This window comes from Anoplolepis gracilipes, chromosome 17 (genome assembly GCF_047496725.1).
Source record: "Anoplolepis gracilipes chromosome 17, ASM4749672v1, whole genome shotgun sequence".
Taxonomy (NCBI): Eukaryota; Metazoa; Arthropoda; class Insecta; order Hymenoptera; family Formicidae; genus Anoplolepis; species Anoplolepis gracilipes.
This window is the reverse complement of record NC_132986.1, coordinates 315686-340992: the sequence shown is the minus strand read 5'-3', so window position 1 is coordinate 340992 and position 25307 is coordinate 315686. Positions and strand designations below refer to the sequence as shown.

The 25307-nt window shown below is 39.3% G+C and overlaps 2 protein-coding genes across 3 annotated transcripts in view; one reads left to right on the top strand and one right to left on the bottom strand.

Moving 5' to 3' along the window:
* Window positions 1-25307, top strand: part of Miga (mitoguardin) — a 28590-nt gene that overhangs the window by 1054 nt on the left and 2229 nt on the right. Inside the window, exons 4-8 of the mRNA XM_072909503.1 lie at window positions 23670-23857; window positions 24303-24437; window positions 24624-24736; window positions 24817-24985; window positions 25067-25300. Of these exons, the coding sequence (XP_072765604.1) occupies window positions 23670-23857; window positions 24303-24437; window positions 24624-24736; window positions 24817-24985; window positions 25067-25300 (839 nt within the window). The remainder of the gene's footprint in view (window positions 1-23669; window positions 23858-24302; window positions 24438-24623; window positions 24737-24816; window positions 24986-25066; window positions 25301-25307) is intronic.
* Window positions 80-19584, bottom strand: LOC140675236 (beta-pore-forming protein unzipped). Of its 2 annotated transcripts, XM_072909498.1 has the most exons (6): window positions 19301-19584; window positions 18806-18884; window positions 4869-5091; window positions 4225-4601; window positions 3763-4100; window positions 80-2782 (listed from the first exon to the last, which is right to left on the bottom strand). In XM_072909498.1, the coding sequence occupies exons 2-6, from the start codon at window positions 18812-18814 to the stop codon at window positions 2254-2256; spliced, it is 1476 nt and encodes a 491-aa protein (XP_072765599.1). In that variant the 5' UTR covers window positions 18815-18884; window positions 19301-19584; the 3' UTR covers window positions 80-2253. The 2 variants fall into 2 exon arrangements, with proteins under 2 accessions (XP_072765599.1, XP_072765600.1); XM_072909499.1 differs by lacking the exon at window positions 18806-18884.

The window sequence follows — 25307 nt, the reverse complement described above, 5'->3', positions numbered from 1 at the left end:
AATATGTAAATGATTTCTTATCTTTCTGATCAAACCATTCGACGATTCAGACAGCATTGTTGTCAAAAGAATGGGAATATTTTTATATGTACATAGTATTTATATTTACATGATAATGTACAATACAGTAGCATATTCACAAATAATACATCTGCATTGAGTATATTTTTTAGAATAATTCTTGGCTTTGTCGAAGTCGATAGCTAGTTTTTTTTTTCTTTTTTTTTTTTTTTTTCTTTTTTTTTAAGGACACGTATGCCTTTGCCTATCGGCATATATAGGGTGAATTGTCAAGAAGCAATATGATAATTTACGATCTCTTATCGTATAAGGTCATACAGTTTCCCTCTTCGAATTTACGTTGCCTCGCACGTTGCTTCGGTATTTACGTCATGTTCATTTATTCGGAACATTGAAAAAAGATCGTCGTTCGCGCATAAGGATACTAGAAATTTTATTTGAATTTTTTTATCGTCGCTTCTCTTTTTATTTTCTTTTCTTCGCAAAACTTTCCAAGTCTCTTTCTTCATCTCGCAACAAATTATTGCTTTTTCTCATAATTAACGAATTGTTCAACAGAGAGTGTTTTCTTCTCTTTTTTTTTCTTTGTATTTACGTAAAGTTTTATTGAATATCACAACAAGTGTGGTTGATTAGGCTTTAGACGTCGATAAACGTCGTTAGAAACGGAGACAAAGCATCCGCCTTAGTCCAAAATAAATGTATCGCGCTAATCCTATGTCGGTTAATAGTAAAATATATGTAAGAATTGTACTTGTAACGCTCTACTTATCGATAGAGAAAATATCTATAAATCATGTTATATAAATAAGCTCACTACACAATTACAACTATCAAGGATCATATAGAAATACATATTATATACATATAGACTTCTTCGGTAAAAACGCCGTCAACGCAATCGCGTGTGAAAAATGATACGTTTTGTCTCCTAATCTTTCGAGTAAACAAAAATCTTGTCGAAAAACACTAAACTCAAAATTTTCTTTCACACACGTACCAAAATATTCTATCTTCTTATTAATAAATTATTAAGATGTATATATCTTAACAATTTTCAATTATTATATATGTGGTTCTTCAGCTTTTCGCTTACAATCTTTTTCAACAATATTTTAGGGTATTTGCAGATATCCTATCACTTTACAGAGCGCAAGAGATGGGTACATATCAATCGCTTACTCTTTTAAAGCAAAAAAAAAATTATTTATTGTGTTGTGTTATTGCACATTAAATAATGCGATTTCATCACCATTTCGCTATAATATAGCTTTGAAATTTCATTGAATTATTACTGATGTACCCATTCACTTTTACACTCTCTATACGTTTCTCTCTCTTACTTGCTATCCTTATAAATTTTACATTCTTCTAAAATTATATCGGCAATCTCTCAAAAATATATCGTAGCTGAATCAACTCGCGTATCTTGCTTTTTTTTTCTTCCGTTGTGCTTAACTTCTATTTGCTTCACTTTCCGACGCTATAATTATGCTATTACTTATCCAAGATACTCGCGGCAATTGTATCCCTCTTCCTTTTTCTTTCTTTCTCCCTAGACACAGTAATCCTTAAAGAATATGCCGTCATCTTTTGAAGCGATTAGGATCTCCTAAAGGATCTATAGAATTACACTTTGCAAAGGCATAGGACATAATACGTTATAGTTGGAAAGTCACGACTCACAGCGGGATTAGAAAAAGACGGAATGTCACAATGTGTCACAGCGATCAGCTGTTCAACAGTATAATGGATAAACGTTTTGCGACCAAGTTAACCCGAACCACGCATCAGTAATCGCTGCGATCTCGCTCTTGTACTTGACTCATTGTCGAGACTAGCTCATCCTTCAATCGCGAAGATACATCTTTCTTATTGTGCTACCCTAAGACGCGTGTATAATAATATAGATATTTGTGTATCATATAAATTATGTATAGAGTTTCTTTTTAAAGGCAAGCATATATCGACACCGCGGTGAGTGTCGACGTGAGTTCAGCGAGTGCGTGTTCAAATAAAGGGGCTCGTTCACGCTATAATCGCTATTATACGAAATTACAGCAGCAATAATCTCTTCCGCGTATATTTTTTTTCTGTTTTCTCTTTCTTTTTTTTTAAATATTTTTTCATCTTTTTTGTGTTTCCTTCGGTACGTCTACTGGATTATATATTACTATTGCGGGGAATTTAGGAAATTAACGTTAGAGGAGGCGACGCACGATGATCGGATCTTCACGTGATTCTATGAAGGATCAACAACAACAGCGACGAGACGACGAGCGTCAACAAGCTCGACTTGACGCACGCGACACCGGAATATTCTCCCTTGTTCTTCAGCGACAACGGGCCGCCATCGTCGTTTTGCATGCCCGATGATATGTCCATTTTCTTCGGCGGGATGATCAGATTCTCGTCGTGATCGGCCGTGTCCGCGTCGTTTATTTGCCGAGGTCGCTGCGTCGTTTCCTGGGGCTGCATCGTCGTTGACGTCGCGATCGTCGTGGTCGACAGCTCGGTTGTGGTAGGCGGTGGTACAGTGGTCGGCACCACGCTGTAATTGCTCAGAAAGTAGACGGGCCCAAATTTTGGCACGATGTCCAGCAAAGTTTCCTCCTGTCGAGTGCCGCTGATCACGCGCGACATCGTCGCGCCATCCTCGTAGTGCGAGATCAACGTCGCGGTGTACGGCACTTCCGTGTCCGTGTAATTGGCCTTCAGTGTCACGTTCACGCCCGTGCCGGGCTCCAGGAAGACTTGCACGCTGCAACAGACGCGTTAGGTTCTTTCTTTGGGTTCGATCTAATTGGCCGGATCAATAAATAATTTAAGTAAATAATTAAATTAATAATAATTTAATAAATCATTTCATTAATAAGCTAGGAATAGAATTCTAAGAATTGATAAGTATATATTCATCAAATTAACCGTCCAATTATAAAAGTTGTTGCAATTCACGTTGTTGTGTTGTTCTGCTTTTTCATCGAACAATTCAATTTTAGAATTTCAGCATTGTTATATCTGATCTAAAAACTTATGCTCTCTTGCCAAGTAGGAGATTCGAAGCAGATAGTCGTTGGTTTATCTCGTAACGTTACAACTGGAGCGCGGATCTGATGCACGGACATCGTAATTGCGTTGCGTTGAAGCGTCACTTAAGCCACGAAGTATTCTAGGACACATCGAGTTGGAAGGGTGGCACGAAGTCGCAAAATGCACTCTAGTCTCATGTCCGCCGCGCGAGAGCTTCAATGATATACAGGAAGCGACAAAGTGCCCCGAGGGGCCATCTAAGGGGGGGGGGGGGAGAGAGAGAGAGAGAGAGAGATAGTAACGCGGAATAAACTCGCGCTCTAATTATATTTAATTATAGAGGTGAGATTTTATACGGATACTGTCATAAACCGTACGTTCGAGTTTTTTTTTTCAGCCGACTGAATGTCACGTAATGTTACTTAAATTCGTATCATATATTTCCTTCTGATCTATTTAAATGCGTAAGCGAGTCTCGAGGATTGTTTCACGCTTCGTAATCATAAGCGAAGCTCGATGAGAGAATAGAATTTATTAAAAGCCAAAGGTTAAATAGACACTTGGCGACTTCAACATTGATCTCTCTGTAATGCTTTTTTATCAAAAGCAAATTGTTCATATCCATAAAAAAGTTTCAATTTACGCTCGCGAAAGAGAGAGAGAGAGAGAGAGAGAAAGGGATCAACAACTCAAGAGATACAAGCTACTCACTTGTAGGCCTCCGTGCGATTCTCCTCGTCTCGCGTACCCCACGTTATGTTCGGCAAAGACGTGCCGTTAGCCAGCGTGATCGTGGTGCTAAGGCCATTAAGGATGGCGTGTCTACGACCCCAGTAGACCGCGTACTTGTACGTGTACGTGCAAGCTTCCGCCAAGGACGCCGGTTCGCTTCCACGATTGGTGATCGTCACGTTGCTGAGTATACGTGAGATGCGAGGTTTAACATCGCGCCTCTTAGGCCAGTTGAGCTTAACGGCGCTCAACTCGTAACGGATCGGTTCGGTCTCCACCAACAGGTCGCCGGACTTTGCGGTTTCCTGCTTGCCGTTCTATAAAAGAGAACCAAAGATATAGATGGTCTCGAGTGACGTATAGATTAATCACCCAAATGTCTCGACATTAAAACTCTGGTGACTACTTGTTCGCATGAGGGATTTGTCTTGAAAAACTCACCTCGTCCGCGTAGATGATGGTGCCAAAGTTCTCGTTTGAGTTAAGCGTGCCGATATAATGGGTGTATCGCGAGTTTTTCTTCTCTTTGGGAACCATATATCGGGCGACTAGCATTTTCTCACCTACGTGCACCGTGCCCAGAAGAGGCTGCATATACTTATCCCAGTGGACCCACGCGATACGCGCGGCCCCGTCGATGTTTTCCAGCAGCTCGTACTTCTCGTACGAATGCACGGTGCCGTGCATCGTCACCGTGCAGATCTTCTCCTTGTCCTTTTGCGTGCCGGCTATCCAGATGCTGCTGTGTATCGCACGACATACGTAGAGCGGTCGTTTCTTCGCCTCTAGTTTCTCCGCTTGATTGGCGTAAGTTTCATCTGAGTATGAGAATCATTATTATTAAGACGATTGATTCCTCTTGAATTGTATATATTTAACATTCCTGATATTATCGACTTTTTCGAGGTAAGCAAGATTTCGATATATTAATGTCATGTAAAAATAATTGTTGGTATTAATACACCATATAAGACTAGAAAATAATTGTTGATATTAATTTGGATGATCTAATTCTACAAACGTGGCGCAGCTGGAGATACCCGTAATATATTACGTAATATATTATGATAAAAATGTCGTCGCACCTTCGCCATCTGATATGTTCTCGATGCCACCGAGGACTATCTCCTTGGATTCGGTAGGGTTGTAATGAGCCACCGGCAGCCATTTGAGCGTGGTCGAGGTGAGCGGCTGATGACCGTACTTTGATACTATGTGGACGCTATTGTCCGCGGTAGTCGTCGATAGCAAAATGACGCAGCCGAGCAATCCCAGGGTAAAGTGACAGCAGCTCCTTTGCCGAAGCATCTGCAATATGTGATACGACGATAAGTTAAACTGCCGTTAATTGGCCGGCAAGTCGGTACATACGCGATGCAGAGTAAAGTTCTCTTATGCAGCTTACCATCCTCTTTAGCCCCCCTTGCAATTCGAATTAATAAGCCGACAAATAACACAATAAATAGCTCATCTTTCTTCTAACATTATCGATTTAACTTTTAATATATAATTGGAAAATTTCTTGACGATACTCTAAAACATTATTAACATATTGTTTAATAATTATAATCTCGTATCGTTTCGGAGAATTATTTTGATTTAAAATCGCAAAAGAGTTAAATATATCTCCTCGTTCTCTGGCTTCCCCATTTTTCTTGCCGGATGATGACCGTCCACATGACTGAGGTATGCAAAAAATGCGCGCGATTTTCCGGTGATTACACGCAACAGGGCACACTCCCCTCCTATCTAATTGCATTACGATCGTACGGTAAAAAAAAAAAAAAAAAAAAAAAAACCTGCTCCCAGAAACGCAAACATAGTTTCGTAATGTAACGTAACGAGAGGAACTCTAGCCGCCGCCCCTCGGGCTTTGTGATTACATTTCCGCTTACTATGCCGAGCGTGTCTTTAACACCGGGAACTCCCTCTCGCTCTCTTTCTTTCCACGAGTATAACTGGACCCCGGCTCGGTTTTGCTCTTGGTTTCGTGTTTTCGCTTCGGTTGGTCCGGCGAAGAACGAGCGAAAAGAAAACTCCACGAGTTTTAACGTACGAGAAAAAGCGAACAATTCCTTGAACCCTCTTCCTTCTCGAGAGCGAATTGGAATAATATTTTCTCGAAGCAAAAAAAAACATTCCTTTAATGTCACCTATTTTTTTTTAATTTTATTAAAATTGATTATTTTTAGTAACGACGAGAAAAAAGATCTCGTTGGCGAAAATTTTGCGAAATTCTCCGAAAATCGTTCGATTTGATGTCGCAAACAGCGTCCACCTATCATTAAAGCGTATCGATGCAAATGCTAATAAGGCACCACGTGTTGCGTAATAATTGCTCGCTCAACGCATGTATAATGATAATGCAGGATGAAGTTGCGAATCGAGAGATGGTAATTCGAGAGACGCAGTTTCTCGTCTCGTACTTTTTTTTTTACGGCGGCATCTTTTGTTCCGAGAGCTCATATCCGAATCCGACTAAGTTTCCACCAAGTATATCAGCTTCAAGTAACCGTAAACGATTCCGTGCCGTATCCGTTTACACGATAACACGTTTACTTCATACCGCTCGATTTTCTGTGTCGTATACTCTTGGGCGAAAAAAATTTTCTTCGGGAATGATCCTGTTCTAGGATCGATGAATGATGCTGTACGGAAGTAGATTCACAAATACTTCATTCAAAATGTGTGTATATCAAGTAGATTTAAATAATTTCGTTAGAGAATAACGCGAAAAAAAAATTAGATATGTAAAACGAAGATGAGGATTCTGAAATTGGAATAAAAAAAAAGAATATTTTCTCGAGGAAAAAAAAAACTAACATTCATCTAATGTCACCTATTTTTCGCGATAATCCTAAACGAACGAAAGCAAACTGAAGAAATTTAAAATTAATTTTAATAAATATTTCTATTAAAAGTAATTATTTTTGAGTAACGAGAAAAATCTGCGAATCTGAAATCATCCAATTTTTATTAAAGGATCTTTCGCGCTGTCGCAAGAGAGATGGAAGGAAATCAAACCGGTTTTTCTAGGATTCTAAATTCGGAGATGCAAAATCTGACATCTCTCAAGGTCGGTCCATTTATTTTATTCCTGTCTTTGTGAATTAATCAATAGCGGATACATGTGTGGAACGGTATGAGTGGTATAGATTATAAAGAGAAAGTAATATATCGATTTTCTCTCTCTCTCTCTCTCTCTCTCTCTCTCTCTCTCTCGCCGGACAAGAATTTCGTGGAGTGGAAACGTGCGTGACCTGCCGTAATATCGTTCCGTGATACCGTAGTAACGCGCACGATATCGTAATGGATAGAGGATTAATGACGATTTATCGGGGAGAACTACGACGACATGGGGATAGTAATTGAAATATCGCCTCGACGTTAATTAACGGTAGTGTCAAGCGGTAGCAGGCGAAGGAAAAACATTAAGGTCGATGTAGAAAGAGTTAGCGTGCGATACTATTTAAAAGGATCAATTTCATCGTATTTAAGAGGTTTATTTATTTATTTATATAACTAACTTAAATATTTATTTATCCCCAATGATTAAACACGCGTATATCTCTGATATTCAGTTACCCGCGCAATTAATCTCGTCATTTTGGCATTCAAGATTGATAAGAGATATATCGCGTGACATATACACGGCGTGTTTTATTTATCGATATTCCATCTCGTGCACACCAGACGCATCAAACGTTCTCCACACTGGCAAAACGTTCTTCCGTTCCACATTGTTCACGGTTTTGCGGAAGTCGTCATTGTCGGCTGCGTTATTGTCGCAATGGCATCGCTACAATTGTCAGAAAGATTCAACGCGGCTGATAATCTTTTCAGGCCAGTTTGCATATCTTTTTTTTTTTTTTTTTTTTTTAACACATCTCTTCTCTGACGTAACACACATTCTCGTAATCCTCGAACAAATAATCGCGTTATATCCGCATTTACATAAAATGTATTTAAAAAAAAATTTGTCTACAAGAGTCATGTGATAAAAATTATAGATAAGAAATTTAGAATTCTCATCCATCTATTAGTTCAAGAAACGCACTAGAGAGAGGAATTTCAAGGATATTACCTCGATTTAAAAAGCGGCAAATGTCAAAAGCTCTCGATTGTATAATTATGATATAACGGAATTTGCATCAATAACACACGTCGGCGAGAATCGCGAAGAGCGTCGTTCGCGTGTTTACATTCCACTTTTGGTCCTGCCGGAAGCTGTAAAAAATTATCTAACAATTCGGACACATATTTGTCTGAATTTTCAGAGTCTGAAAGTAATTTAAAACAATCTATTTTAATCATCATTTTTCTAAAAGTTTAGAAGAATGTCTGAAAATTCAGACAGCGTGTCTGTAGGATAAATCGGGTGATTAAAAAAAAAAAATATGAAATAAATAAGTATTCGGACCGAGAAATACGCGAACGAATTTTCCCTTTCTGCATTCTCATCATCGCTTCTCGAATACGTAATCCACATCGTAATTCACAGACTCGTTTTACGGATGCTATACTTGGGCATCGTGCAAAAAATCCCGTTAGCCGCCAATTGCATCGATGTTGCATCCGTCCGTCACCTACTATGCTTTTTTTTTCTCTCCGCAATTTCCTTCATTCTCACGAGGAGTTTGCCTTCGGATGAGCGGTAAAACCGTCTCATTATCAGAGATGTATAAATTAATGACGCGAATATTGACTTGTAACTCGCGAAGGGAACTTACTTGCCCAGGTTTTATCGTCCTTTAACTTGTGCTTTATCTTTTTCGAGGGAACCTTGCACACGAGTTTGGACGACGTGACATTGACTTTGTAACTCGTGACGAGCGTGTGTGCGGATTTATTACCGTTTAACTTGGAGCGGTACGGCTACGTCATAAAGGCATTTCTTCTTCTTTCTTTACTCGCGATGACTCGTCATCTTGTCAGTAAATTAACTACAGTGTAACTTGTAACCGGTTTAAGGCGGCGCCGAGGTATCGTAAACACGTGTCAGAAGTCGCGGTTCTCGTCTTCCCTTTCGCGCGATCGACCAAGTTCTTTTCCCCGAGTCGTGTCGTGTCGTGTCGTGTCGTCGTAAATTTTTTTATTGCGCGAAAGTGTCGTCGGAAAGCAAAATCGCATAGAGATGTTAATTCAGGTCGCTAATTCGGCGCTAACCGTTAAACAAACCGCGAAATTACCGAGGTAAAGTCGCGGTTTTGTTTGCGTCAGCAATGTAATGCGATCCTCTTCACGAGGAAAAAAAATACACCCGTGTGTAATTTTATATTTATCGTTTTCAGGCATCTAATCCGCAAGCGTATCTTGCAATAGCGGAAATATAATAATCTCGCGTGCAACAGGATATTGGAAATTTTTTTTTGTTTCGTTTAATAAAAAAATAATTCTCCGCGAACATTGACACATATTTAGAAATAAATATCCATGTTAATTCAAATATTTTGTAACAGTAACAAATCTCGCCAATTGATTATAAAATCTTTTTTATACACCCAGATTAAGTTCTTCGTCGATAGATTTGAACAATCGTAGCAAATCGCTCACAGTGGATGTTTTGCACGCATCCAATCGATTTATTTTTTCGGAATATATTATGTAAAATCCCAAATGTCAAAGGATCGTAGTGAAAGTAAAAAATAAGAATATGTGTGGGTAAGAATATGTCCTCGGCGCGAAGATCTCATTTCCATCCTCGCGAATATACAGGGTGAGGAAAAAGTATGGAAACCTTGAAAAATCTCAAAAAATATAAGTTTTACAGAAAAATGTTTCAGGCAAGAGTTGTATGGTTTTAAGAGGGACTTAAGATGGTGATCATTGATTTGACTTGGAATAGTCGCTTGAAGATCACCTTCAATTTCTTCAATGGAACATCCTGTTTTTAATTACATATTCTTATAACTCACCTCGAGAGCTTTCCAAAACGTTATAATAAAACTTCTTTTGGTTAAGAATTTCCCGAGATATCTTAAAGTTTGTCATCCTAATTTTTTAATATAAAATATGAAGTAAATGAAAAAAATGAATAAATCCCGCCTGAAATTCTTTTTCTGTAAAACTTATGTTTTTTGGGGTTTCCATACTTTTTCCTCACCTTGTATACGCGAGAAACACTCTCTTACAGGGCGATGTAAGATATTTGCATTGCACATACAGACGTGCTTCTTTCCTTGCGTGATAAAAATCGGCGTAGGCGTAAGTCGTAATCCGTAGATCGTACTTTGCACGCTCGAGTTCTTGTAACCTTGCTGCGTGCGTCAAAATGATGTAATTCAAAAGAGCCAGAATCAGATATATCGATCGGATAAAGACGTTCGTATACCGTTTCACATTCGTATATTTATAACCGTTTCACTTAACGATTACGTTAAACCAGTCGTGTGATTAATCAATGATTCATGCTTTACGGAGTAAAGGAGTTTTTTCATTTTTTTCTTTTTTTTTTAGCAAGGAACGTTTGTCGGAAGTCGATTAATAAAGTCGTAAGGACGTCGATCGAATCAACAAATGACCGAGTTGACGCGTCAAAGCTCGGGGAAGTCGACTGAAGGGTCGAACTCGTGTGCGAATCGAGAGAGGATCGATCTCACGTCGTTGCATCGCGATTCTCATTCCGTATACGTTGTCCATGATTATATATGTATATATATATATATATATATACATATAGAAGGGGAGATTGCAGTTGTAAAAATTGATATTCAACGCGCGATCAGGCTAGCTGGATGCAGACGGAGCGAAAGAGATCACATGCGTTTATCACGATGACAAGCGTATCGAAGCTGGCAGAATGACACTTATAAAACACGTCAGTTAAAGTAGAAAGATGTCCTTCGTGTGTGATGCGAAAGGCCATTTGCGTTACGTTTGATGCGCCGGTGACCTACTGGCCTTAACTGCCGCACAGACGACTTTTATACGTGACCCTGACAAACGTTTGCTTACTTAATTGGGACCAATGTGTGTTGGGACGCATACTTTGGCAAGTTTGTCGCGACGGCCCAAAAAAAAAAAAAAAAAAAATCCCGACTTTAACGAGACCTTAATCTTCGCGCGAAATAATTTGTTTATCGTTTAGCCGGTGACGCATCGCTTATGTTAATTTTTCCAGTTATAACTCGTGGGAGAAAATCCAAGATTTTGATTTCTAAATCCTCTTCCTGAGGCTGAGGTATTGTAACGAAAAGACTTTAGGTAAAATAAAAAAAAAAAATTCAACTAGGACAATTATTTATACTATAGCGTTTTGAATATTAATATCGATTCGCGGTACCACAAAGTAATGTTACTAGGTTGATCCTGCTTTCTGAATAATAGGTTTTCCGCATCGATTTTGCGTAATTAATTACGCATAACTCGCTCGACTGTCGACGAGGGAGAAGAGAAGGGGCGGGGGGGGGGGGAAGGAAGAAGTAGCGACCCCGATTTTCCATCGATTATTCGCGAATCCAGGAATAGAGGTAACCGATGGCAACAAGCTTGAAATGTTTAAAATTGTTGAAAGTTAGATTAGATATATTTTATAATTATTTTTACTTTAATTCTGTTGGAAATACGTAATATGCAGTCGCCTGATGCATTTTAACTTAATGACTAGTGAAACTAATGATAAAACGCGCAGCAACAGTTACAGATTATCTCCGACGAAATTAGATAATTGACTTTCACGATAAATTACAGTGGCACGCTAATATTGTCGGTGTAATTTAAGAGAAAGTGCATGCATGCACTCTCGGAAATGGATCCGAATGCCCATAGTCATTTCCTCTCGGAAGCTCGCGTGCGATGCTTTTGCGCTTATTCCGTCATAGATCTCGAAATTCTACGCGAAACTATTTTCATCTCTCGTTGCGTACTTTAAAAGTAAGAGCAGAAATCGGTCGAAAAAAAGAAATAAAGAGGAATCTTTTTTTTTTTTCTTCCCCGGAAAGAAAATCACTCGTTTGAAGAAAGATATACCTAATTAGACGGTGAAGAATAAGTTTCTAAAACGTCGATGGATTCCTCTTTAGGATGCAGGATGCGATCGGGGACGCGTGTCTCTGCATCGAGGACAACGCAGCCTAAAAGTGCAGGCCACGTTCGTACAGGGGACAAACAGATAGGGCATGCCCTTGTCTCGTGGAATATGAAATGAAGGAAATATCGATTTTCGCCACACGCGCTATCAGCGGACTGCGTTACCATGATAACACCCCCCGCTGCCGCTGCAACAGACCTGCTGCAATCGCTCGAGAGGGTCGGGAAGACTCCTTTGCGATCCCAGCACTCTTATTAGCACGTGCGAGAGTCGTAAAATGTAAACGAAGAGAGAGAGAGAGAGAGAGAGAGAGAGAGAGAGAGAGAAGAAAGAGATTCTACACTCTTCCTCGATAACGACAACAACAACAAAGAAATAAATTGAGAAGTCGAGACGTTAGAAAGTAGGGAGATGCATTGTCGTCTAGTCTATACACATTTTTCTTTTATAAGAAGTTGCTCGCAAGAGGAATAAAAGCTCTCTCTTCTCTCTTAGCCCCCTTCTTCCTCTGGTAGTTGATTCGGTTTCAAGTGTGGCATAATGAAAAGTGGCGTGAAAAAGAGGCGGAAGTACGGAAGGAAAGCTCTCTCGGATGTTGCGTCCGACGTTATATCACCGTGATTTAGAGAAGTAGACCTCTCGAAAATCTACTTTCACCGAATAGTCCCAAGGAAAAAAAAAAAATAAAATAAAAAAATAACACGAATGTCTGGCTCGGTTTTGTCGCTTTGTTTCCTGCCTGTTTCTTGTACCAGGCATTTTATTTGGATCACACAAATATCTTTTTTCGCGCTTCGATAACAGAGAGAAATATATAAGAAACTAATTATTAGGTTTGACTGCGTAAATATTACCTCTCGTTGGCAAATCTTTTTCGGCTAGCTTTCTCTTAAATTATTTACTATCTTTCTTTTCCTTTTATAATATTAATGCTGTAACATGAACATTTATTTGGTGTATGTATAATAATCTGTGACCAAAAAAAAAAAAAAAAAAAAAAAAAAAAAAAAAAAATACAATTAGATAAAAATTAATGTGCGTTCGTTGACTCACGATTATATTTTCTTGAAGAGGCAATAAGTTTTGTTTGCACACGTTCCCGTGGCAAACAAAAGTAACGATGACATTTTGAGCGGCCAAGTTATATGTGAAATACGAGTCGTTTAGATTCCAGTTACACCTTCGAGACAAAACGTGCGGACGGTTTCAGCTTCGGACTCTTATCGTCTTACGTCATGATACCCCGCGGGTATTTTACCTCGCTTCCCTTCGCCGGATCTGTGTTGACCGTGCACTTCAAATCTCGTGAGAGAAGTCGACCGCGAAGAACCATCCATATATAAATTTACGAAAGTCTACTTTCTAATATATGTTGCGACCGATGTAGAAAAAAATCTCGCGAAATATATAAAAGTTTAATTGACCGTGGAGAGCCCTCTCCTCTCAGAGATCAGATCTCGCTCGCGCTTTCTCTCTCTTTTTCCGTCCGGAGAAGAGAGAGAACTGACCGGTCGTTTCGAATTAAAACGCTCGATGAATTTTCTCACCAGTTTCCACGCTCGAAGGCCATCGCGCGCGTTCGACCGAACGGTAAATCGATAACGTTTTGCATTGACCTCGAGAACGACGGCGGCATCATCTCTCATTTTCCTTTACCGGCTGGCATTGTGGAGCAACGGTCCCCAGAGTTAATCCCGCAGTTAATTAACTCGGGCTACGGTGAACGCACACGTGTAGCGCACGAGACGGTATCATCCTTCTCCTCGACACAAAGCGAAAGATCGCAGACTCGCCGACTCGCCGCTCGGTCCCAGAGAGGGTTAAACGCTGATAACTGCTGGTATACATGTATTGATAAATACGTCAGATGCGTTGACGCGCAAAAGGCACCACTACGCGGCTCCGTTCCTTCGAGATCGTAAGACGAGGGCGGAAGAAAATGACGTCGCGCAATTTGTCACTGTCAAGGGCACCTATGCAACCGGAGACCGTCTCTACGTCGCCATTGTTAAAGTCATTTCCGTCGCTCGATTGCCCCAGGCGATATCGCGCCGCATCAGGAACTTAACCGCGATTCTCTGCGTCTGACAGTCTCTCTCTCTCTCTCTTTGTGATCATCGCGATATTACACCGATTGTTCCATTGTTGCAGAACATAATTTTCTCTCCGTTCCCTCGTTGTTTCTCCTATCCATTCTCATCGGATAAAATCTGATTGAGGAAAATCAAGTAATCAAAAAGTGCACGCAAAACGCGGTCCTCTCGACTTTTATCGGCACAAATAAATCGACAAACGCGAAATTCGAGACGAAAACCGATCGGCCAATCTCGAGAATCGAGTTCTTTATTGATGAGTCTCGGATATAGTTTCTTTTTGGTGAGAATTTAATTAATCGATCCCACGGTTCTCTCAAGCGAACAAATTACGAACGAGAAATCGATCTCGTGTTTATCCAGTTTGTAATAATCTTCCGATCGCGAAAAAGTGCGACGTGATCGGTCATCTGTAAAAAAATCCATTATTACTGTTTTTCGCGACCGTTATTCGGCTCGGAGAGTAAATAATAAAAGAAAATAATGAGCCGCTCCCCCCCCCCCCCCTCTTCCTCTTCCTCTTCCTGGACCCAAAAAAGGACACTCACGAGTTCGCATCACGCTGGGCTTATTTATCGAGATTTACCGAGAGCAGCTTCTCTTATGGCTGATGACGTGGCTCTCGTAGTTTAGCATGACCTCCATTGGTTTACTTTACAATCAAGCCGATGTCCTAGCAAGGAAGAAAGAGAGTAGCTTTATATATGTATGATTTTATCCTCTACTTCCTCGCGATCGCGTATAAATCTCTATTAATAAGATTTATTACGTTCCACACATAAGTCTGTACAACATCCCTTCCGAACGTACAAAAATGTGTAAGAAGATAAATATTATTATGCGAAATTTACAAAATGACTGAATGTAATTACTTAATTCCTTTTATAAAATTCTATACAGATACAGCGAACGAATGATGTCATATAAAATGATGACATATTTATAGGATGCTAAACGGAGATATCGGTATAGCAAATAATAAAATTTGATTAGAAAAAGAAACGTTCTAAAAATAATGACGGGTTAAGCGCAACTCGTGATTGATTTTCATCTCTTCGAGAATCATCGAACGTGATATTTATTTTTATCGGACGTAACTCTCAGAGTCAGGTGATGTGTGTTTCTCTCCGTTTAGCGTCGCTAAACGGAGAGAAATACTCAAGCTTTGCGCGAACTGTCATTCCAAGGATGCGGGGAATATTAATATCCTCCTGAAGGCATTTAGATTCCCCGGTGATATTAATGAGAAATAAAAAAAAAAAAAAAAATGCCAACAGATTCCAAAGTCTTTCGTACGTGATCGCGTTGTTGAAGGAAGAGAACGCGGTCTCCGACACACGTGAACGAGAGAAAAACACAGTAGCGTGTGCGTGCGAGATGTGAACCAGATTATGAAAATCAGAACGAGCGGTCGTCGGTGTAGGTTAAAGGCTCGTTGCGACGCGGCCGGGGCGTGTAATAATGTCACTTTTATTAGCCTCATCAGGGTCGGGAGAAGCCCATCCTCCGACCCACGGGGGCGGTCTCCGTCGTAGGCTATTACCTAATATCCAACGTGATCGCGTATCTCATTACGCCGGCAATTTGCATCCATCGACGCGTCGTTGGGCGAGAAAGTTTTTTGCGCGCTCGCCGTGAGAGACACATGACACGCATGACACGGCACCTGCGTGTGCTCGTTTCTAAGATCTTCCACCATAAACTATATACCTGAACTTTTTTCCGTATCGCAAAATATTCTGTACATACGAAAAAGAAAAAACAGAATTTCAATAATACAGAAAAGAGACAGCGGCTGTCCAAGACCCTGTCATGTACTTTGTTTGAAAATGTGCGAAGAGCGAGAGGGAAAAAGCTGCCATCCCCCTCCTTGTTTAGCAAATTCTGATTGGCCAATGATTTTCTATGATATTTTTTTCTACTTTCTAAATTTCTAAATATTATTTGTAGTTTATGCAATTCTTTATCTCGCAATATTATTAATCCTATCTTTCTTTTCTATTTTATAATTTCTTTAATACTATACTTATTAATTGGTGAAGATTATTACTGTACATTAAATAAGTTAATGTTTTTTTTAATTCGGATAGTACAAGATTAGAAAAAGAGGGAAATTGCAGTTTTTTTTCTAAAAGACTAGCCGTTCCAGTATAGGAGAGTTCACTAGTTGACAGTTACTTAAGTTTCTAGCTTCAACAGTATGAAAAAAATTAATGGCGCTAAGAATCCTAAGGAAATTCGAGGAAAGATTTAAAAAAAAAGTCGTAAATTTGTTACCGCGGGAGAAGATTTTATCTTCGGTTTAAGGTTGCGTAAGCTGCCAGACCGCGGACGCGGTTATCAAGTAATTATCATATTATGTTTGCGGGAAACTTAATATTCTCTCTTCTGTTGTGACAGGTCATTATCGATATTCATTTATATACTTCGTGTTAGATTTAATCAAGTGCCTGTGGTATTAAATGTAATATATAATAACATAATGTTGTTATCGGCTTCATTGACTATGTAATGTTATTATTGACGGCTTGATTGAAGATTCATAAAGCGAAAATCAAACGACGAATCGGGTCACTCGATGCGAAATCATATTTCGTACACAAAGGCTGCATTACACGAACTCTCGTACATTCAGCATGAAAATCGAGTTACACTCTACAAGCTACCTACGATTAATTATAAAGCACTTTACGATTGCGTAAATGCATCGTGTAATGCATCTGTCATCGTTCTCCGACGAATAGCAAAATTACGTACGCAATCGTAAAGTGTGTCTAAAAAAAGTAGAATAAAAAATTGAATATAAGATTTGCTTTATTCTTAGACACGATAAATAACTCTTTAAACATATCTATAATTTTTTTAAATACAAAAGTCGTGCGTGAAACATACAGTGTCTTAATTAAAACTATCAAAGATCAATAGCGATAAAGACAGAGTAATAATACGGGAAACAAAAGTGGATGATTATTAGAAAAGTAGCCGGTGATTGCGTGATGTAATATGTAATATCCTCGTAGTTAAAATCTCATAATTCATCTACTGGATGTCAATCAAGTCAGAAAGGAGATAAAATTGCAGCAGGTTCCGCGAAAAGCGATTATCCAATCTATATATTCGCGCGAGATATTGCGCGCGAAATAAATTCTGCTAGCATATATTTTTTTTTTTTTCTTTCCACGAAGACAACCTTTTATTTTTCTTCGACATGATTTCGGAACGTCATAATACACATGCGTCGAAATGTGCGTTGGCTATTTCGCCTTGAAGAACGTTACTCAGCATCCGTTGTGCCATACTAAAATACCACGTGCGTCACTATATCGCACGATTAAATTGACTTTAATGCAATAATATTAGGAATTTTGTAATCGCCAATTGTCGTGGAAACTTCGCCGTGTATATATTAATCGCGGCGATATACCTTTGGTCACGCAACGGGAAGCGCGACCCTCTTCCTGCCCACGCAAGCCGAAAAAATGGGGGACAACGACTATCTTTAAATGTTATTCCCAAGTAGGTAGATTGATATGAAATTGCTCGGTAAAAGAAAACGTACTAATGTAAGGGAAAAATTGATAAGAATAATCGGGACTTTTTGATCGCGCGTTTCAGACGAGATAACCGATTTAACTCTCGCAATCTCTCGAAGGGATCGAAATTATAAAGAGCCTGTTATTGAAAAAAAGAAGAAAAAAAAAAAAAAAAATATTCAAATATATTTTCCACTCTCGCTTTAGATAAAATCTGACGTTCTCCTCATCTTGGGTTCTATCTCGGGATCATCCGAAAGGATGAATGTATCGCCTCCGCACAGGAGATGCCCTCAACTTCCTCGGGGCAAACATGAATCATCTCGCGCGGATTTTGCGACTCGAAGATAACCTGTTTTCTTAATCGGCCGTGTACGCGCGATTACTCGAGCGTGCACTATCTTGTGCGTGAACATACAACCATAGTGGCGCGTGAACGAAAGAGACAAAGAGAGAGAGAGAGAGAGAGAAGGAGAGAGGAAGAAGGAGCGACGAGGAAGTGCGCGTGTGCTAGGGGAATTTCCAAGTTCACCAGGCACCTCCATCGATCTGCCGGCTACCGCGGCTCTCGTGTGCTGGCGGCCGGCTATCGGCCGTTGCTGCACTTAGGTGCCACGGCGGCATTCACTTTTCCTCAAAGGTTCGCGGGGCTCACCGCCTGGAACAGGCGCCTCGCCGCCGCCCGGTCGAGCTATCGACCCCTGAACTTGACCCCCATAGAAACGCGAGCCTAATTCTCGGGACGAAATTCCGCGTTTCAAGTTCAACTTTCAAGAGGTGAGAATCCTCGGCATGGGAATTTTCGACAAATATTTCCCGTATACCCGCGTGTGTAACACGTGAAAGATGGTACGTAGTTTTGAATCGAATATTCATCGGCCATCCGTCTCCGTCTCTCTTTCTCTCTCTCTCTCTCTCTCTCTCTCTCACTCTCTCTCTTTTCTCGCGCGCGAGATCTTTGTGGGGACCCGTTTTAAATTTCACTCTCGCGCACGGATTTTTGTTTGTTACGTTTGTTGTACGAATGTTGCGCAATAAACAAGGTACGCCCAGGTGTTGCCCCCCCTTCCCCCTCCCCTTAACACCACCCGCCCGAGGCTGAATATTGTTGAACTCTCGATCTCTCTCACGATAGATGCGTCGTTCGTCATGAAGACGAACGGTAAGATTTTTTTTTCTTTCCTTTTTTTTTTTTTTTGATCGAAGCTCGATTTTATTGTTCTATATATGTAGGTAATTGTCGCAGGAGATAAAAATGTCGAAAGTATAGATTACCAAAGCCATATACATTTGGAAATACCTAAGCTTTTATTTACAGATTGATATTTTCTCCGAGAGAACATTCTTATGTATTTCGAAATACTCACCTCAATCATGTATCCGGTGCATAACGTCTCGAGTGAATTTATCAAATATCGATTTTCAGAATCTCACCACCCCTAAAGACTGCGAAAATGGCACCAGAGCCAGCGTGCGTAAAAAAAAAAAAAAAAAATTTAAAAGATTCGTATATTTAATAAGTATTTCTCTCAGGACGAAGGAAATGTAGAAATATTTACGAGAGAAAACAATTTCAGGCGGAAGTGTCGTACTAGTCGATGCGCAAAGGATGTTCTCGGAAAGAAGGAGAGTAGGAAAAAGAAGGAAGGGTGAATCCTTTCGAGGATATACGTTATACCTCGTGTATCGAACTTTCTTGGATCTTTAAATGGCGTTCATCGTAACGAAATTGCGTTACATTATTTCAACCAGATATATTGCTCGCAGATACGAGAATATTTATTTTTCAATGACGAAAAATAAAACGTATTTTCCGCAAGGCATGTATATACATTTCCATAAACAATTCACGGAATACTCACCGTGATTCCGTGTCTTCGACGTGCTCGTCTCTCTCTCTCTCTGTGTCTCTCGATAACCTTTAATCCAAATAAAATCACTCGATTTGTCGCTTTATATGTCGCGCGTAGACTACGATCTTGCAAAGATCATGGATATGTTATCGCGGACGATCCTATGTTATCCTTTCGGCCGATGAATCTAAACGACCGTAAATCGTAAATGTCAACGATCGTAAACGGGCGGGAATATTTGCTGGCCGACCGACTGCGAGCCACGAACCGACACCGCCGAACGTAACCGAGTAACTGACTGACGCCAGCGCGTCAACTGCGAACGCCAGTCCCCCCCCCCCCCCCCCATTCTCACCGTCTCGTCTGTCCTTGTCGCGCATCCATTAGACGCGCGCTCCGTCCTTGTCGCGCTCCCATTGACCCTCCCTCCCGTTCGCCTGCGCGCGCATTGCAGTTTCCACTTTACGTTCCTCTTTCATTCGAATCTTGAGAATGAAAGAAAGATTGAGATTGTATTTTTCTCTCGTGAAAGATTACATACATGGAATAATTATAACGGTACAATTATGTTAAAATAATTTAACAATAATTTTATATATATCTCTCGGCGTTTAAAGTGTTTGACGTTTGACATTTGGAATTATGCTCGTCTAGATCGTGTAAATGCGCAGTTGTAAAATCCACCGGGCTTAATTTCGACACGGGATGAAAATCAGGGTTGCCACACATGCACCTCTCCGGGTGCATACACACGAGCTTGCGTTCAATTTCGACAGAATTGTCCCCTCGAGAATTCTTCATCCCCTTCGCACACCTTATCGCAATCGATATGCACGATTTGTTGTTTGAGCTTGATGTAAACCCATCCCAATTATTGGTTTGGTGTTAAAAAATAGCTTTTCAAATATGACATATTAAATGAAAATAGCAAACATACGATATATTCTCGACGGATGCATCATTTAGGGTAAAGATAAAATGACAGCGCAAAACGCGCGAGCTTCAAAGCAGCGCGCGCGCGCGCATTCCGCAGACCGCGTGTCGTATCGACCCTTCACCATTGGATGACGCATCCTCCAATGACCGGTCGACCCAGCGATTACGTCATTCTGGGGGTATTATTGACGCCGGACGTGTGCAACGGCGTCGCACTGCCGCGTTTTCTCCGGGGAGGCATCCCTCCGTGTCTTACATCCCTTGTCCTAGGGGTTGTTAATGATCGGCCACCGGTATGCCGATCCGATGGATCGCGGTAGGTTTAATCCTTTCGAAGGACTTGACCCGGTGCCCTGCTAAGGCACTTCGTACTTTTACAATGTTTCTGCCATGCTTCTTATTGTTAGACACATTGCTTCTCGGAAATAAATTATTCTTTTGAGTAACAATTAAATTTGGAATAAAAATAAATTTTTCTTTGACATGTAGAGAGGAGAAAGAATGTATTATTTTCAAGGACGTAGAAGAATTTATAATTTCTTACACACATTTAGCACACATTACTGCTTCACTAGAGGACACAAGGAAAAAAGGGTCACTGTTGTAAAAATAAATTTTGTCCTCTCGTTTTAACTTTCCAAGAGGACGAACACGACCGGTTATCCCTTGCGGAGATAATGATTTCGAGAGACGGGAATTTTAAACGGGAACTTTGACGCAGTTGCGGGACACGAATTGCCGTGTTTTCACCTTCTCGTCCTTCGTTTAATTTTCAGGAATCCTGTCGAAGTACGTTTCGCTGTTGTATATCTCGTCCTGGTTTGAATTCAAGTCGGGGACGAAATTAACGTCGTTGCGGACGAGGAGTCACCAGCGTCGCGTCGACCAATCGATATCTCATCCGTTTCTCCAAAGATCGGAGGCCGCGACATATCGACGTATATATCTATACGTCGCTCTTTAAATTCGAATTTCAAAGCTATAGAGATGTATACGTCAATGAATTAAAGGGTTTAGTAGTTATATTTACTCGCTCGAATATTTTAATAATGTGTTTAGCTTGTGTGGTCCTCCTCGCTTTTCCTTTTCAGTGAGATTATGTAATTTTTGACCTCCGCATTATGCGAGATTGCTAAATATTTGATATTTCACAAGCTCCTCATTTCTATTTTTTTTTTTACACGATCTGACATTTACTTTGGCGTATAAAATTTGTTCAACTTTTTAAAACTGAAAGAATTATATAATTCAGAAAGAATGAAAGGATTAATCACAATCGAATCGATAAAATACATATACAACATCGCACTACGATTTTATTAATCACAGCAGTTAATTAAAAAGCACAAGATACAAAAATTTCTCAACTAAATTTTTCCAGAAAAAGTATATATCCGTATATATTTTTTCCTATTTATTTATATTTATTTATTTAAGGTGCTTTGAGAGATTTAATTGTCAAACAAGATTGTTGTCGACTTCTCGCAGTGTTTTGATTTCGTTGAACGATGTTGTATAATTTGTCGATCGTGGACGGTACAACGATGCAGATTGAAAATAATGATGGGTCCGCCTTCTCGGGACATTAACCGGGGGGAGAAGGAGGGGGGAGCTCCCTAAATTAGCGGTATGTGCTCCACACGGACTTCCGTTGTGACAAATTGATGACGACTTATAGAAGATTGAGTAAAGAGAGGGAAAGAAAGGGAGAAAGAAAGAAAGCAAAAAAGAAAGAGTGGTCACTGACTCTCGGAATTCGAATCCTGCGTCTTCAAGTGATTCGCATTATCCTTGTTCTCACGAACGAAGCCATGCTCTCTTTTTTCCTTTTGTTTTTTGCCATCCTATGTCAGTCGACCGTATCGAGATTAAATCCATTTGAATCCGTTAATTTCCTGAAAAAAAAAAAAAAAATAATTGTATTTGCAAATTGAGGAAGAAAAATATATAGAAGAGAGAATATATATTCTTTCTTAAGTGAATATTGAATTCGAATTTTTGCAATTAAAGGATGTATTGAATTGTAATTTATGTGTAATAATGCAATATATAATTACATAGAGTGACTTCTAAATAAGTACAAAAAATTTAAGAGGATATTCCTTGAATTAATTTATAAGGAAAATGCTCTATGAACGCGTATCCTAAAGTGCTTTGTTTTCAAAATACAGGGTTAAAATTGAAAATTAAAAAAATACTTGGACTGTCAAGACTACACTATGAATATTTCGAAACATTATTCTACCTTTGTTTTATATTTTCCATGAAAATAGAAATATTGTACTGAAATTTGGTGTACATGTGTAGTACATGTATAGTACATGTGTGTCCAGAAAAAAATACAAAAGATATTTGTTGAGTTTTAGTTTGGGATTTCAATGAAAGAATGATACATCACTGTTTTTTCAAAATTTAACAATTTGTTTGAAATCCCGAACTAAAACTAAACAAATACTGTCTCCTGTATGTTTTTTATGCAGTTAGTCATTTTTTGGTTGAAATAAAAAATTGAAATTAAAAGTGTAACTGGATATTTTTTCATAAAACAAATCAGAATGTTTGCTTACATTTTTTGTATTTACTTAGAAATCCTTATATACATATGTTACTTTCACAGTAAAATAAAATAATATAACTATACGTTTGGCGCAATTAAATTGATGCAGGAGTGAACACTCTTAAGCTTCGCTATCAATAACACTAATAACTTATTATGCGTGTTTTTTTCTGAATTTAACTTAACTCTCTCTTTCGCTTATATTTCTGAAATATTTTAAAATTATTATATCTGATGAGAGAAATATTATACAGGATGATTTATTTAATCATTTAAGTCACTAATCGATATTTACAATCTCGATTATCTTTGATAATAAAACTAAAAAAGCGCAATAGGTAGCGCTTATTAGAAAATATACAGCCTGTGGGCATCATACCATGGTTTATCCTATAGGAATGATGACTGAGCATCGATGGCCCAAAATGGGCCAACTCCTTTTTCTTATTAAACTTTCTTATAAAGTTTAGCCAATTGCGAAATATTTCCTCGGACATTTATAGACAGACATCCTGTATATATAATGTATGTACATGTTACATATATATATATATTATAATTTTAAAATTATTTCTATCCCGTAGGATAAACTAGGGTATGATGGCCATAGACTGTAATTTTTCCAATAATCGCTACCTAGTGCACTTTTTTAGTTAGTCATTAATCGATATTTACAATATGGATTATCTTTGATATGATATATATATATATATATATATATATATATATATATATATATATATATATATATATATATATGTATATATATGATTATTAAAAAAATTACAGCCTATGGCCATCATACCCTAGTTCACCCTGTTAATATTATGGGAAAAAATATTAATCTTTCCTTTATTAAAATAAATTGACGCTGTTCATTAATAGGACTCGAGGCATTGGAAAAGGCGCTCTACTGCTGGGAAGACGCTCTCACCGCATTCAGCTCGACCCTGAGCACCGACATCCTAGCTCTACCGTCGAAAGCCGATGCGGCGTTCACGCACGACGTACAGGAATTGCTCGACATGGGTTATCAGATTCAGAGTCACGCGGAACTGCTGTTCCTCGATCAGGTAACGGCTGGTGATGCTGCGAGAATTGTCCGAAATCGTACTCGGTGACTCATCAACGAGAGAGATTCCGGTCTGGGGAGAGCCTGTCCTTCGCGGACCGCGGTCATCGCGCCGATGCCGTTCCATTCCGCTGGCATTCATCATCAATTTCTGCCTTTCTGCCGGTCCGGTGAAAAAAAAAAGAACTGCGAGAATTAATCCAATTTAAATGACAACCGCCCCCGGGGTAATTAACGCAACGAGTCACTTGACCTGACGCCGCGGCAGTCGGGAATTGTTGCGAACGTTGGAATGGCATAATAGGAAGTGCACGACACTTTCTCCGAGAGCAATCTGAGTTTTCACCCTTTTCATATTTCAATAATAAATAAAAAAAAAAAATTTTCTTTCCCTTGTCATTTCCTCGATAATCTCATTATTGACCCATTTTTTTTCCCTTTCACAGCACTCGGTTTTATTTCGCAATGAAAGCGACGAGAGTCTCAATAAGACTTCGAACGTCGGGACGCGGATGTCTGGAGTCAGGGATAAAGCCGATGTCGCGTCATCACCCGAATCATTTGAATCTGCACGCGACGGGGTGAGTTGTGTAGATTGATAGAGATCGAGTAGCTGAGGTGATATTAGTTTGAAGACATATTATAATAATAATACAATTGCAAGCTATTTTAAGAAAATATTCTCCATATGATTTTCTTTTATAATATTAATTTAAAAAAAAAAGAAGGAGAAAATTAATTTATGCAATATTATAAAAATATTTTAGGTTGCAGATTTGCGCGAATTCGAAGAATTCTCAGAACTCTTTCCACATTTTGAGAAGCAAAAGCTGTATCATGCTGCTCTTAAACAATACGAGGATAAAGGTATTCCTTGCAGGTAAATTATCGTTGATAACCGGTACGGTGTACATCTTTTTTATATGGCTATATATTATGTAATTTTTTCTATTGTTATAGGAGATTGCATACGGAACTTGTAAAGTGCGGTTCAGACGTGGAATATTTAGCAAAAGTGTACTGCTTACGTCAGGCCTATACAAAATTATTTAATTTACCCGCGACAGCGGCATTTATGGCAGATATAGGTCGCCAAGTTATTAGCGATTTAATTATATACGCAGATAGGGTAAGAGAATAAATAATTATCTATCCGAGTAAATTAAAAAAAATACTCGAAATTGATGAAGGAAACAAACTTTTTATTTAGGATCCTAAAGATTATCTGTTGCATTACGAGCGCATGTTGGAGTTCTTGCAAGAGCCTCGCAATCATAGTATTATGGAGGAGGAATTAGTCGGGCGAGGTGTCAAATGCATGAACTTCTATGATGTTCTCGTCGATTTTATACTCTTAGACGCATTCGAGGATGTGGAGAAACCAATGCCACCTATCAGAGCTATAGTTCAAAATAGATGGGTATCTGCCAGTTTTAGAGAAACTGTAAGTA